At 41.6% G+C, this 14,740-nt stretch overlaps 1 protein-coding gene across 2 annotated transcripts; it reads left to right on the forward strand.

Moving 5' to 3' along the window:
• Positions 1 to 2,571: 2,571 nt before the first annotated feature.
• tgoln2 (trans-golgi network protein 2) lies at positions 2,572 to 14,255 on the forward strand. Of its 2 annotated transcripts, XM_072682463.1 has the most exons (5): positions 2,572 to 2,716; positions 5,726 to 6,273; positions 6,307 to 6,813; positions 8,069 to 8,152; positions 9,099 to 14,255. In XM_072682463.1, exons 1-5 carry the CDS (start codon positions 2,665 to 2,667, stop codon positions 9,099 to 9,101), a joined length of 1,194 nt encoding a protein of 397 aa, XP_072538564.1. In that variant the 5' UTR covers positions 2,572 to 2,664; the 3' UTR covers positions 9,102 to 14,255. The 2 variants fall into 2 exon arrangements, with proteins under 2 accessions (XP_072538564.1, XP_072538563.1); XM_072682462.1 differs by having other exon boundaries at positions 5,726 to 6,813.
• The last annotated feature ends 485 nt before the right edge of the window (positions 14,256 to 14,740 follow it).

A 14,740-nucleotide genomic window follows, 5' to 3' on the forward strand; every position in this document is an offset into this window, starting at 1 on the left:
AGAGCGCCATCTACCCACCTGGAGAGAGCACGGCCAATTGTGCCCTCTCAGACTCGGGCTGCTGACAGCAAAAGCGGCATGGCTCTGGATTTGAACCTGTGACCCCGTCATAGTGCCACAGTGGCAGCGCATTAGACCACTGAGCCACTGTATTTAATTAGGATTAAGTGTTTTTATGGTCATTACACTCTGAACACTCACACAGTACAGTGAAACTCTCCTCTTTTTTATCCCGGTCAGGGTCGGAGAGCAGGGTCTGCCATGCTACGGAGCCCCTGGAGCAGAAGGAGGGTTAAAGGCCTTGCTCAAGGGCCCAAGTAGGTAACTGGTCCACTTTTTTAGAACCTACAGTATAATGAAGAAAGGCTCACGAAAGGATGTTTCAGCATATGGAGATGCAAAATAGCTTCATACATTAATGCAAAATTTTACAGCCAAATAATATTGTTATTGCTCTTTTAATTTTTAATTCTTATTTATATTGTGTATATAGTGTAAATTATTTATCCAAATTTTTGTAACTGAGTGTCTTGCTATCCCTTTCTGCTGTTACACTGGGAATTTCCCCACTGCGGGACTAATAAAGGACTATCTTATCTTATCTTATCTTATCTTATTTTTTTCAAGGTAGAGTTTAATTATAGAGGCCTGGAAGAGACAAAGGGCTGTAGATAGACCTTAATTAAACCGACCTACAGCCTTTTCTGTCTCTTCCAGCATGTTCTATACATTCTATTTTTTCTGCATATACATTTTGTACGTATGTAAAATATCACTCTGCACCTTAATCCTGAAACCGACCAAATATTGGAGTAGGTAATTCCCCTTAAGGTCACAAATACAAAACGTTATGTGTGTGTGTATGTGTGTGTATACTTAGACTGAACTAAAGACATAATAGAGGGTTCTATTTCCGTGTGGCGGGGCCTACATTTTGCTCCGTCTCACAGACAGGCATGATGAGCTTCATGTGTGTAATTTTGACTGTTGTTGAAAGATGTTGTTTTACAGACGGGTCACAGTTGCGGGCCTGGAGGCAGTCAGAGGTTTGGTTCAGCTGCCCTAACTAAAAAAAAGCCACAGCAACAGCAGTGATGGGCCTGAAAGTTGCCTTCAGTGCCACTACAGCAACACAGTGCAGCAGCATTCACATTTACACTGGCCTCTGTCGCCCCCTCCTGGATGACCATCCCTCTTTCTGACCATCTTTAAGTGAGTTCTGGATAAAGCTACTCCCATGTAACCTAGGTACAGTATATGTCCTAATACAGTTGAGCTCTATCATGGTAAGTAAGTGTGCTTTTGCCTGTGGATCATTATTATAAACACCGGTGCAGTGGTCAGTGGTCATTAATAAAATGATTATATGTTGTTTTATGAGTAAAGGTATTGAAATGTCTGCCTCTGCTTCACCTCCTTGCCTGATTTCATTTCATTCAGTGAAGGGTAGTTTAATGAATAAGGCACAGAGAGAGGGAGCTGTAAACATCACTGAGGTTGGCCAGTGCTTAAGAGAACACGCTGAGTGACGTGTTTTTCGCCAGGTACCTTATACACAAGTTTATCATTTATACAATGTATAGACAATATATACTTATCTATAATAAAACATTACATAATTATTTTAATTATTATATTTAAGAAAAATAATATGAATATATTTTTTATCATTTTCTATATTATTTATTTATTCATGACAGAGCTAAGAGAGGAGCAGCTGTGTGTGTGTGAGAGAGAGAGAGAGAGAGAGAAAGAGAGAGAGAAAGAGAGAGAGAGAGAGAGAGAGAGAGAGAGAGAGAGAATGAGAATTATAAGTACAGAGAGAGACCTACGGGAGGAGGTTGGGTTAAAACGAATTAGAATATATATATATATAGTGTAGGGTCTGATCTTTTATATATATATATATATATATAAATTATTTCTTTCTTTCTTTATTTTTAACTTACAATAGACATCGGTGTAACTTTATTTCAAGTCAATTTGGAGCATTTCTATTGGTCCGTTCGTCATAATAAATAAATAATAATAAAATAATAATAAAAAAAATAATAAAAAAACCACCCAGATTCAAATTATTTTTAATATAATTAATATAATTATTAAAATCATTAAAATGCATTTATACTATAGGTAATTATATATTGTCTGTACATTGTATAAAATATTGTATAAAATGTACATTGTATAAAATATATACTCCGTATATACAAAAAATGATTGGACGCTGTGCTGCACGACTTTTATTCTATAATCATTTTTTGTATCTATCTGTCTGACTATCTATCTATCTATCTATATATCTATCTATCTATATATATATAAAATTATGGAATAAAAAGTAAGAGAACACGCTGAGTGAGACAATATATACAGACAATATATAATTACCTATAATATAAATGCATTATAGATAGATAGATAGATAGATAGATAGATAGATAGACAGATAGATAAAATAGAAAAAATAATTATAGAATAAAAGTCGTGGCACACAGGCGTCCAATCAGAAGACGGAACGTCACGGAGGCACCTTTCTTTTATTTACATAAACACACGGCGGTGTGGGCGACGTTGCGTCGTTGACAGAAGCGGATATTCGTGGCCTGGTTTGCTCCGCAGTTTCTGTACTGAACGTGTTTCGGCCGCAGGTCTGGTCTCAGCATGCGGTTATCAGCGCTGTTCCTGCTGCTGCTCTGCCTCTACAGCTGCCGGGGTGAGTAGAGGCGGTTAGCCCGCCCGCGAGCAGACAGCCAGCAGAGCCGCTGGGACCGAGGGGTGTCTGAGGGTCTCCTCTCCTCTCGGCTCATATCTGCTACTGTCGAGCTCACTGTGTGTGTGTGTGCTCTCAGCAGCTGGGTTACCAGTGTTACGAAATGAAGGGTCATGGTGAGAAAGGGGGAAGTGGGTAGGGACTGCTCTCCTGTCAGCAGGCCACGATTACTTTCACTTCCCTGTACAGTGTGTTAATGGGCCGCTGTGATTCAGGGGTGGTGAAATATATTATATAGTATCGTGATGCACAATATGCTTTTCTACACATATGGAGGAGACTGCAGGCTTCATTACAGACAGTGTGATTAGACTGGGTTAATTAGATGTTGAGTATAGACTGGGTTAATTAGATGTTGAGTATAGACTGGGTTAATTAGATGTTGAGTATAGATGTTGAGTATAGACTGGGTTAATTAGATGTTGAGTATAGATGTTGAGTATAGACTGGGTTAATTAGATGTTGAGTATAGACTGGGTTAATTAGATGTTGAGTATAGACTGGGTTAATTAGATGTTGAGTATAGACTGGGTTAATTAGATGTTGAGTATAGACTGGGTTAATTAGGTGTTGAGTATAGACTGGGTTAATTAGGTGTTGAGTATAGACTGGGTTAATTAGGTGTTGAGTATAGATGTTGAGTATAGACTGGGTTAATTAGATGTTGAGTATAGATGTTGAGTATAGACTGGGTTAATTAGATGTTGAGTATAGATGTTGAGTATAGACTGGGTTAATTAGGTGTTGAGTATAGATGTTGAGTATAGACTGGGTTAATTAGGTGTTGAGTATAGACTGGGTTAATTAGATGTTGAGTATAGACTGGGTTAATTAGATGTTGAGTATAGACTGGGTTAATTAGATGTTGAGTATAGATGTTGAGTATAGACTGGGTTAATTAGGTGTTGAGTATAGCCTGGGTTAATTAGGTGATGAGTATAGATGTTGAGTATAGACTGGGTTAATTAGGTGTTGAGTATAGATGTTGAGTATAGACTGGGTTAATTAGGTGTTGAGTATAGACTGGGTTAATTAGATGTTGAGTATAGACTGGGTTAATTAGATGTTGAGTATAGATGTTGAGTATAGACTGGGTTAATTAGATGTTGAGTATAGACTGGGTTAATTAGATGTTGAGTATAGATGTTGAGTATAGACTGGGTTAATTAGATGTTGAGTATAGATGTTGAGTATAGACTGGGTTAATTAGATGTTGAGTATAGACTGGGTTAATTAGATGTTGAGTATAGACTGGGTTAATTAGATGTTGAGTATAGACTGGGTTAATTAGATGTTGAGTATAGATGTTGAGTATAGACTGGGTTAATTAGATGTTGCGTATAGACTGGGTTAATTAGATGTTGAGTATAGACTGGGTTAATTAGATGTTGAGTATAGATGTTGAGTATAGACTGGGTTAATTAGGTGTTGAGTATAGACTGGGTTAATTAGGTGTTGAGTATAGATGTTGAGTATAGACTGGGTTAATTAGATGTTGAGTATAGATGTTGAGTATAGACTGGGTTAATTAGATGTTGAGTATAGATGTTGAGTATAGACTGGGTTAATTAGATGTTGAGTATAGATGTTGAGTATAGACTGGGTTAATTAGGTGTTGAGTATAGATGTTGAGTATAGACTGGGTTAATTAGGTGTTGAGTATAGACTGGGTTAATTAGATGTTGAGTATAGACTGGGTTAATTAGATGTTGAGTATAGACTGGGTTAATTAGATGTTGAGTATAGATGTTGAGTATAGACTGGGTTAATTAGATGTTGAGTATAGACTGGGTTAATTAGATGTTGAGTATAGACTGGGTTAATTAGATGTTGAGTATAGATGTTGAGTATAGACTGGGTTAATTAGGTGTTGAGTATAGATGTTGAGTATAGACTGGGTTAATTAGATGTTGAGTATAGATGTTGAGTATAGACTGGGTTAATTAGATGTTGAGTATAGATGTTGAGTATAGACTGGGTTAATTAGATGTTGAGTATAGACTGGGTTAATTAGGTGTTGAGTATAGATGTTGAGTATAGACTGGGTTAATTAGATGTTGAGTATAGATGTTGAGTATAGACTGGGTTAATTAGGTGTTGAGTATAGATGTTGAGTATAGACTGGGTTAATTAGATGTTGAGTATAGATGTTGAGTATAGACTGGGTTAATTAGGTGTACAGTATAAATCACTGTATTCAGTCTGGGAGAGGATCTGAATAGTAGCTTATAAGAATCTGTCGTTACTGATTAGTGAGACTGTTTAGTCTGTGATTACATGTATCGTGATATAGTATTTTTATATTTTACCATATCGTCATAGTTACATAGATGACACAGATGTTTCTTCATTAAGGGGTCTCCGTTTTAAGGTCTAGAAATTGGGCTGGAAACGTGTGTTTTGAAGGTACACTAAATCAGAGTGCTGGATAAATAATCAGAGCTGGGCGATACCACTGTGTTTTTCTAAGCCAGGGTTAATATTGCTGATATCGATATTTCTAGTATGACTTTTTTTTTTTTAATTAAAAATAAAAATATGGTATCCATTAGTTAGTGTTCTGGTTGTCTACAACCTGAATCACTGCAAAGCAAATTTTCAGCAATACTTTTGACTTCAAACCTCCAAACCACTTCAACCTCTGCCCTTTTAGGCTTGTTTCTGCCACTGTTTAGGGAAAATGTGGTCTTAGGATCGCTCCTGATGCACAGGTCTCTTATTTTAATGTGAGTCAGAAGGTTGAAGCAACAGTAGTTTCCGCCCTTCGCGTTTCCTTGCTCCAGTCACTTTCACTGTAATAGAAAGCTAAATAATAAACATCTGGATCTGAAGCCTGACTCCATACCGGAAGCACACGTCTTGAAGAAGAAGAAGACCTCCGCACTTTAAATCACTCCTATATGTAGCTCTGTGTGGCTGAGCCTCTGTATGCTTCTGCTTTTCATTTCCCAGGTCGCCCCCACTCTTCAATGACGAAACGAGAAGACGTCGCTACAGCGACAGCTGAAGGAAAGCAAAACCAAAATGACCAGAAAGTGGGTCAGGTTGCCACAGTATCGGAGCCAGATCAAGGGCAAGGAATGACAAGTGAGGCCCAGATTCCAATCAGCCAGCAGGAGGACGGAAATGAAAAGCCGACGGAGGAAGTAAAGGACGAAGACAAGAAGACGACGACAGAGGAAGGAAAGGACGAAGACAAGAAGAAGACGACAACAGAGGAAGGAAAGGACGAAGACAAGAAGAAGACGACAACAGAGGAAGGAAAGGACGAAGACAAGAAGAAGACGACGACAGAGGAAGGAAAGGACAAAGACAAGAAGAAGACGACGACAGAGGAAGGAAAGGACAAAGACAAGAAGAAGACGACGGAGGAAGAAAAGGACGAAGACAAGAAGAAGACGACAGAGGAAGGACAGGACACCGGCATAAAGCCAACGGAGGGAGGACAGGACACCGGCATAAAGCCAACGGAGGGAGGACAGGACACCGGCAAGAAGCCGGCGACGGAGGAAGGACAGGACACCGGCATAAAGCCGACGGAGGAAGGACAGGACACCGGCATAAAGCCGACGGAGGAAGGACAGGACACCGGCAAGAAGCCGGCGACGGAGGAAGGACAGGACACCGGCAAGAAGCCGGCGACGGAGGAAGGACAGGACAAGGACAAGCAGCAGGGGAACAAAGCAGAGGGTGAAGACAGCCAGCAGACAACGGACACGATGACCGAAGACAGCCAGCAGGTGAAGGAAACGGAGAAGAAAGACGAACAGCAGAAGAAGGCGGAGGAGAAAGACCAGGACGGTAAGGTCAAGACCGAAGACAACGGTTTTGATGATGAAGATGGTGGTGATGAAGATGGTGGTGATGATGAACTAGCAGCTGATGTTACTCACAAGAGTCCAATCAATCGAAACAAGGATCAGTCGGTGATGTTTAACCCTCAGGAAGAGCAGGACGAGAGCAGCCACTTCTTTGCCTACCTCGTCTCCACCGCTCTACTGGTGGCCGTCCTCTACATCGGATACCATAACAAGCGCAAGGTGGGACTCCTTATGTATATTGGTGCAGTTTCTGCCTTGCCTGTAGACCAAAGGGTTACCAGTTGTACTCACAGAGGGTCAGAGTCCAGCACTGACTGATAATTTTCCTGCTTACAAACTGGTGATGTCCCGAACAAGCTTTTTCACTCTGATCCGATCCGATCTAATCTTTGGGTTTCTATAAATAATAATACAGCACCACAATTTAGGTAAGCTGTGCTAATCCTCAGCAGTAAACAGCAGTAAAATCACTATTTTAGCACCAGTTTCTAAAATCAGACTAAATTCTAATCCGATCTACTTTGTTTAGAGCAACTTTTTAAGCGACTGTTTTAAACTCTGTAGCGTTTCATATCTCACAGTCCAGTCTGACTGACCCACCCTGACCATACAGCTCCCAGCTCCTTTACAGCTCTGCAGTCTGATCACTGATTAGCTAACGCACTCTTTACCTGCTGCTCTGTGGCCGTCTGCTGATGCTGTGATGAGGCTCTGAGCTAACGCTAAGCTAAAGTTCTCCTCCTCCCCAAACTTTTCGTTCCACCTTAAATAACACAGCAGTTCCGCTCTGCTGTTGAAATCTGTGGCACTATTTAAGGTGGAATGGGGAGTTAGCATTAAAACTGACTGGGGTAGTTTTAGAAAAAATCAGAAGACGCCAAGAGGACGCCAGATGGCACTCTGCTACAGCCTGGATTGACCCTCGAAAGCGAGTCACTGGATCAGATCGAGATACCCCTACCACCTACTGCTAGGTTTGAACTGTTAGTGACAGGGACGCTGCTTTAAGGGTGTGGTATCTTGAATGTTCCACCATGTGGGAGACTGGGGTTCGATTCCCCTGGTCTGGGTGACTGTGGTGCTGTGCTACACCAATAAGAGTCCTTGGGCAAGACTCCTAACACTAGGTTGGCCCGCCTCTGTAATACGAGTAACCGTGTAAGTCGCTCTGGAGAAGAGCGTCTGCTAAATGCTGTAAATGTTAATTATCTTGGTTTCAATACCAGCACAGGCAACATATCTGACCCTACTGTAGACCCTAAATCTGTGAGCTCAGTATTGTGAAATCCAACACCACAACAGCGGTTAGCGAATGACCTATCGAGCAGCCGTGTAATAACCTGTACTGGACTAAGGCCTTCTGTGACTTCTGGCCTGGCTGTATTTGGCTGTATTTCCTTGCACATAGAAACCTGGAGTCTCTCTCTCTCTCTCTCTCTCTCTCTCTCTCTCTCTCTCTCTCTCTCTCTCTCAGATCATTGCTTATGTGCTTGAGGGCAAGAGATCAAGAGGCACACGGAGACCGAAATCAGGAGACTATCAGAAACTTGAGCAGCATGTAAGTACGAAATGTACGAAATACACTATATGGACAAAAGTATTGGGACACCTGCTTGTCTCTTGTTTCAGCTAAAGTTTATACCCTGTCCAGGGAAGAAGGCTTTCTACTAGATTTTGGAGGAGCATTGCTGTGATAATTTGATTGCATTCAGTGACAAGAACATTCCTGATGTCAGGATGTTGGATCATTACCACCCCACCTTGTCTGTAACTCCCCAGCTCTTTCCAAAAGTATTGAATGGAGCAGCAACCATCATTACAGAGAACACACTTCCAATGCTGGGGGGCTTTATACCCCTCTAGCCCACCCCTGGCATTAGGAAGCATGGTGCAAATAGGCTCATGTTTATTTATCTGCTCCTGAAAGTCCTATTTACTTCCTATTTACAGGGTCTAAACAAGCTGTGTGTGTCTGACCACAAACATTTGGACATGCAGTATACATGGTATTAAAATGTGCTCTTGGCAGGTTGGGTTCCTGGTGATGCCACAGCCGTCCGTAGCCGGGCCCTCCCTCTCCCCCATCCCTCAGTGTAGCTGTTGCACATGCTAGCCTTCAATTTTCCAGCACCAGTAGTAACGATAGGTGATGGAGGAGTCCTAGCTAGTGGGTGGGAACTGGAAACGGCTAATTGTGGAGAATATGGGGGGAGGGTTGGATCACTACATCCCTCATGAGCAGCTCTTTTTCTTTCGAATAATAGCGGTGATATTTATAGGGAAGCTGAGTTTGACCATGTGAGGGTCATATGAGGGGCTGTTTTCCTGTAGCTGGGGAGCCTTTGGCCACGTGCCGATCACAGTGACTCAGGTTAAAGGATTTAGGCCTGATCCTTTCACCAGTTCAGCAGATTACTGATCCATTTGAATTTCTCCAATTGTTTCCCTTTCTGAACTAAATGTCACCATTGTTTTCAACCCTGTCTTCTGCTTTTCTCTTACAGTGATGGAGATCAGTGCTCTCAAACCGTCTGCAGGAGGAATCAGCCGTGGCCTTGAGACTGGCGTTGATTAATGGATACTGTGATCTTTTTCTACACATCAGTCTGTCCGGGTTAGGGATTCGTCATTTATAGAAAGGTTCATGATCTTGGCTCGAGTTTGAAACGTCAAAAAGTTTGTGGACGCTCATCATTGTTGTTTGTTAGACCTCTTGGGTGAAAGGTTATTATTATTTTTTGTTTTTTGGAGTTTTTTTTTGGCTGCTTCTCAGTTTGTTTCAAACTGGCAGACTCGAGAAACTGGGTATTGAGATCATGTGTATATTTTGTTCACGTTTGGCTGCTTTGTTGCAGGGTTAGTGTTGCCTTACAGAGGCTTTGCCGTTAGACGATGAGGGGGAAAATAGGGTGACGTGGTTTGTTTTGGTGTAGTAGAAAGTAGAAGCTCAGAGGGTTTATGATTCCAGGGCTCGATAATGTCCATTCAGCTTATTCACAAAGCATCAGTTACACCAAGAAGTACTCCAACCAGCTGTAACATTAGCACCACTAGCAGGTGAGGTGTAGAAACATTGATTATCTTCATCTACAGAGACATCTGTCTGTCAAGGGGTGAGATGAAGGCATCCAGGGGGATCCTTTTATATCCTGTAGGTTGTGAGATGGGGCAAGTGAAGAGTCGGTGATGTGTTCTGGAAGAGAAGAGAGAAATGGGCAAGCGTAAGACCTCTGAGACACTCTGACTAGAGCCAAACTGTGAAACTCCAGAACTTTAGGCAGGCTTTGTGGGGTTCCTGGTATTCAGTGGGGAGTACTTACCAAAATTGCTCCCAGTAAGGATGACTTCAGATGGACTGACTGATGCTCAAGGATGCTTAAGTATGCCCTACCTCACAACTTATATGACTTAAAGGACATTGAACAAAGAACATTGGTCCTGTAGAGTCCATGCTCAGGTCGGTTGTGGCAGCACAAGGTGGTGTTAATGTTCTGGCTGGTCAGTGTATGTAGCGTTTTTAAACTGCTTTGTGAAGAAATGCTAGTAAAGGCCTTGTTTTGGCCCTTGGAAGTGCAATGTTCCCAATCCAGTCTAGCCAGTCCACATCTTTGTTCTGTTGCAGCCATTTCACAAAGCAGGATGTTTCCATTAGCCAGAAAAGTTAAGATTGACCAATAGGAGAAGAGGTAGGAGGTATGAGACGTTCCTCTTGGACGATGTTTGCTTTAGGCCTAGACCAGGGCCTGTCTGTTCCGGTCCTGGTGGGTCAGGGTCTCATTAATTTAATTAAAACTTGGTTTAAGCAAGAAAATCACCGAAAACAAAGACCTTCAGGCACATCAGACCCTCAGAACTGGAACTGGGTCTTTGGCCTACATTATCCTGCTTTCTGAAATCCCCCCACACAGTTTTCAGACAGGTTTTCTGGGTGAAGCACAATCCCTTTCACTCCAACGGATAAAGAGAGGTTGGAGGACTGCCATATCAAATTAAATCATGGCTCAATTTGGTTCATACAGTCTCCCAAATGTCATAAGTAGGCCTTTTAAATGTGCCAAGCTTCTTTCCATTGCTTTTAGCCCCTTAGAGAAGTTGTTAACATCCATCTAAAAGTTCTTTGAGGAACCTAAAGTCTCTAGCACCTGTCTAAGGTGTGTTTCTAAGCTGGATCAAAGCAAACTGTGGACTGGCTCTTGGTTGCTGAAGAACGGGAACCCTCTGCTTTAGGAAGTAGTTGAACCTGCCCTGAGCGTATTGCACTCTTCTCAGTGATATCCAGTGTTTGCACTCTGGTTGGACTGCCGGGCTGCCGTGAGGAGCTCAGCTTTCAGCCATGGCCTCTGACTCTGCTAACTCTGAAGGACTGTCTCAGGATGCTGTGGAACACGTGGAGATGGAGGCTCCAAAGCCCTGACTCTACTTTGTGTTCTGAACTGGGGGGTTGTGGATGTTGTTGGTTTTTGTTTGTTTGTTTGTTTGTTGTGAACATGGTTTCAAGAAGCCAGCTCCCGATATGTTGTGTCTGTTAAGGTTTCGTGACAAATGGACCAAAAGAAATGTGGAAAATGAAAGATTTCAGGGGTTTGAAGCTCTAGTATCACAGACTGGATCTTCTGCTGCCTGGGTAGCCAGTGTTTGTTGACGGTAAAGGATCCTCCAGAGTGTGTATGATGATGGTGTCCGGCTACGCTGGTTCCATTGAAGCCGTCCGTATTCGTTTGGGGTCAAGGCCTGCTCAAAGGAAGCAGCTGGAAGCTCACTCTCATTCAACTATAGCCATAAACTGAAGAAACCAGTGCTTGGTGGTGGTGGGGTGGACCACTCTCACTCTTTTAGAAGTAGCCTTCAGGAGCACCTGCCGCTCTTTTGCATTTAGCGTTTACCTTTAAACAGAGAACTTGTCTGACTTGTCTTTGCTCCGCCCAGTAGTACATTTTTTCTTAGCAACTGTTACTAGGTTGGACAAGCTTTACTGAATGTTAGTAACAGCCCCGTTCAGTTTAATGAGAAACTGTGGCACTCAGCTTTTTGGAGGTTTGGAACTAGTCCTACACTAGTACAGCATCTACCGGACTGTGCATATGATTAAGTTACCTGTGAAAATCAGGGTTAAAAAGCTGCTAAATTTGACTGTAAGTGTTTATTAGATGCAAATATAAATTAGAAAGTTATTGTGTTTGTTTAACCATTTCCAAATCTCTCTTTAAGGAATTAATTATTAGATATTATTTAGAGTTCTCCTCAGATCAACACCTGGTTTGGTGGTAAATCAGGGCTTAATGATGGTAAATCAGGTGAACTGCTGCTGCTGCTGCTGCTGCTGCTGCTGATGATGATGATGATGGAGGTGAACACATCCTCCACGCTGTGCTGGCTGGACTGGGGGGTGTCCAGGAGAAACCTGGAGGAACCGAGCTCTGTTCTTCAGACTAGCTCACCGACAAGATCTCACTACTTTCTTTCTTCAGAATGTGAAGCTCTTGTTTCTCCTTTTTACTGGATTCATGTTGACCCGTATCTGTCCTAAAGCTGTGTTTATTTATTGATACCATTTATTTACTGATGAGATAAATGGTTTCAAATAAATCTATTTAAATAATGATGATAATTCGGTACCTAAAACTGCACAGTGCTGTATAATACAGCTCCGGAAAAAATGAAGAGACCACCCTCCTGTTTACCGTTTATAGGCAATGTGTTTAGAGAAATTAACATTTGTGTTGTATTTAATAAACCATGAATTAACATTTCCCTTAAATTCCAAATTTTAAAAAATGCAGTATTTGCAGAAATGACAACTGCTCAAAAACAGCTGCTCACATAATGTAAAGAAATTATTATAATAATTAAAATGCAAAGAGGTTATTATTCAGATTTAAACACAGTGCTAATATATGAACTTCAAAAATCACTATGGTGAAATAAGCTTAACTGCCAGTAACAGCTTTCCTGTCTTTGCCGGCTCGGCACTACTCTATGACATTGCTGTTGGGACTTAATGCCATTCATATTCTGCAAATTCAGGCAACTCAGCTTTGTACCAGTACCAGCAGACTACATCCAGATTCTCCAAAGCTAACCCTCATATCAGTGTGCAGCAGCAGGGAAAACAGCAGCACGGTCCCCAGCTTCAAAGCCACAAATTTAATACAGCTTAAATGTATTATTTTTATTTGATCAGTCTTAATCCTGCTCTCAAAAAAGGGCCTTTCAGTTGCCAATAATTATAATTAGTAAATCTGGCAAATAATGGAACAAGGTCAGTAGTAACTTTTTAAAAAGTAAAAAAAAAAAATTAAAAGTGAAATTCTACCCACAAATTAAATAAACAAATAAATAAAAATAATAAATATATATGAATACATAAATTATATATCATACTTTCGAAACAAAACCTTCAAAATCACAGTTTTGGTCTAGATTAAGGTTGAACTGTCATTGAAGTTGTGACATTTCTTATTGAATGGACCAATAAGAATTTTCCAAATTAGCTTAGAATAAAATCTTTTTCTACCAGCTTGCATTCAGACTTACTAATATTTGTATTTATTAATATATATTGATATTGCCTTTTCCTAAAAACTTCAATCAGTTGGGTGGGCTTTTTCCTACTTTTTTTTTTTTTGTAAATGTATTTTTTTCTTTTTTTGGGTTTAATTGGTACAACAATCTGGAAATGATGAGCCTGGCTGCATCAACATGATTAGAAACTTAAAATAAAAGTGAAAAATGAAAGTTATATTTCAGTGAGAAGGACTGCTTGCCCTTTTGAATGTTATTGGCATTGAAATGCTACAGCGTCTCTAACGTCATTACCCAGTGTTCAGCTTTCCATGTTAGCACCCTGCTCTGCTGGCCTGTGTTGTCATAGCTTATTAAAACTAGGCAGAATGGGAACAGGTACAGTTAGCTGCCATGCTAACGTTGGCTCAGTCAAGACAAAATGAATAAAAATTTGGGCTGAATTTTACAGTTCGAAAAAAAGTGCGTCCAGTGTTGTTGCAAAGGTTGCTAAGAAAAATGGTGCTGGTGGGCGGAGCATGGATATGCTGGTTGCTTAAAAAGAGTGGGATGTACGGTGGTTTGCGATCCTTTTTTTTTGACAGTGTCTATTTTTGAGATTCAGAGATGTCTGATGTCACATAACTTTGCATGGAGTGCAGGTCTGAGCACAGTAGTGCAAGATTGCAAAGCAAGCTGAACACGCTGGAGTTCGAAAAATAGCCCGTGCCAAAGCTCGCCGCATGCTGTCGAGCAAAGTCTCTAGCCGAGACCCAGCAGAATCGCCAGTGCCATGGGACAGCCTCTCTCTCTCTCTCTCTCTCTCTCTCTCTCTCTCTCTCTCTCTCTCTCTCTCTCTCTCTCTCTCTTCCCCCCCCTCCCCCCGGTGCCTGCTGTACTGCTGACCAATCACTACTCTCTACCAGGGATCTTTAACAGGACACTGTAACGCCACTTTTATAGTATTTTCCCCGTTGAGTTTTGTGGAGCGGGAGCGAAGGCGGGCGTGGGGCTTTGCACAACCACTTTTTTTTGGAAGGGTAGAGAAAGAGAACTGAGTTCTTTTCCTTTGGGATTGTGTCTGTGATCTGACCTTTACCACTAGTGTCACTTTTGTCACTGCTTTTGTACAAAATCTGAATTAAAGTCTTTCAGTTTTGGCTTTGAATCGTGTCTCATTTGGCAAAGACCTGCCCTGGTCCCACCTTCCACAACGGCATAGCGGACAGTTTCTCTTTAAACCTTTAAAGGCAGAAAAGCTCGTCACACACTGAGGTGTTTTTACTCAGTAACTGCAGGGACGTCTGTACAGACTTGGTTGGGCTGTTCTCTGGTAACAGAAGTTTGTATTAATGCTTTCGACCCACCGGCGAGGCAAACACTCATCAAACACTCATCAAACACTCATCAAACATCCTCTACGTAACCATCTGAAGATCTGGACACAAAAGTAATTGATGCCCACAGGGCAAGGAGCAAAGGCCAAGGGTTTTCAGCTTGTGGTTTCTACAGCAGGGAATGCCAGGGGCGCTGTATGGACGATTCTAAGGGCCTGTGACTGACCACAGGGGAACTGTGGTGATCAAGAAAGAGGATCTTAAAGACCAAGAAAGCTGTAAGCTGGTAGGACAAATAGAACGGGACC

The sequence above is a fragment of the Salminus brasiliensis genome, chromosome 6 (assembly GCF_030463535.1).
Source record: "Salminus brasiliensis chromosome 6, fSalBra1.hap2, whole genome shotgun sequence".
Classification (NCBI taxonomy): domain Eukaryota; kingdom Metazoa; phylum Chordata; class Actinopteri; order Characiformes; family Bryconidae; genus Salminus; species Salminus brasiliensis.